General features: G+C 44.3%; 1 protein-coding gene across 1 annotated transcript in view; it reads left to right on the forward strand.

Annotated features, from left to right (window-relative positions):
- Window positions 1-112: 112 nt before the first annotated feature.
- The window catches only part of LOC106297880, a 5,501-nt gene continuing 4,866 nt past the window's right edge, over window positions 113-747 (forward strand). The window contains exon 1 of the mRNA XM_013734030.1: window positions 113-739. Coding sequence (XP_013589484.1) covers window positions 113-739 — 627 coding nt within the window. The remainder of the gene's footprint in view (window positions 740-747) is intronic.

Consider the following 747-nt stretch of genomic DNA (forward strand, 5'->3'; position numbering starts at 1 on the left):
CAAGAAAGAGGTAGATGAAATTGAAAGATTGGTGTTTGGAACTGAGATTGAACAGGTTGACCATCTGATTGTAGCAACAGCTGAGGCAAAGATTGTGGAGGAAGCTGACAAAATGGTTGAAGCAAAGATTTTGAAGAGAGATGAACCCATGGCTGAGAAACCAGTTGCGAAGAGAGCTAACCAGAAGCTGAAAGAAGTCAAGCTGGAGGTCACCATTGAGGTTGAGCAGTCACCCTATGACAAGCTCCCATTTCCACAAAGGGTCCTCACCAAAGCTCAGAAGAAGGTGATTTCCAAGTTCAGAAAAGACCTAAGTGATATTGGAATTAAGCTTCCAGCGATTTCGGGTATGCGTGAGGCTCATGTCCAAATGATGCTCATCAAGGACATTGTAGACCACCAAGCAGAAGTAGCAGAGCTTCTCAACATCTCCACTATGAAACTTGATCCACCAGTCACACCAAAGTCTCTCCCTAAACTAGAATCCCAAGGGAAGTTCACCTTATCTTGCTCCCTTGGTAAGCTCACCTTTGATGATGCTCTTGTTGATTCTGGTGCAACTGTGAATGTAATCTCAATGGAGATGATGAAGAGTCTTGAGATTGAACACATGGAGCCAGATACTTCCACTCTCACGTTTGGGGATTCTTCTTCTACTACCCCTATTGGTCTCATCAAGGACTTCCCTTTGAAGATTGGATCTTGCACCATCCCTATAGACCTCACTGTCTTGAAGATGGCAACTGA

The sequence above is a fragment of the Brassica oleracea genome, chromosome C6 (genome assembly GCF_000695525.1).
Source record: "Brassica oleracea var. oleracea cultivar TO1000 chromosome C6, BOL, whole genome shotgun sequence".
Taxonomy (NCBI): Eukaryota; Viridiplantae; Streptophyta; class Magnoliopsida; order Brassicales; family Brassicaceae; genus Brassica; species Brassica oleracea.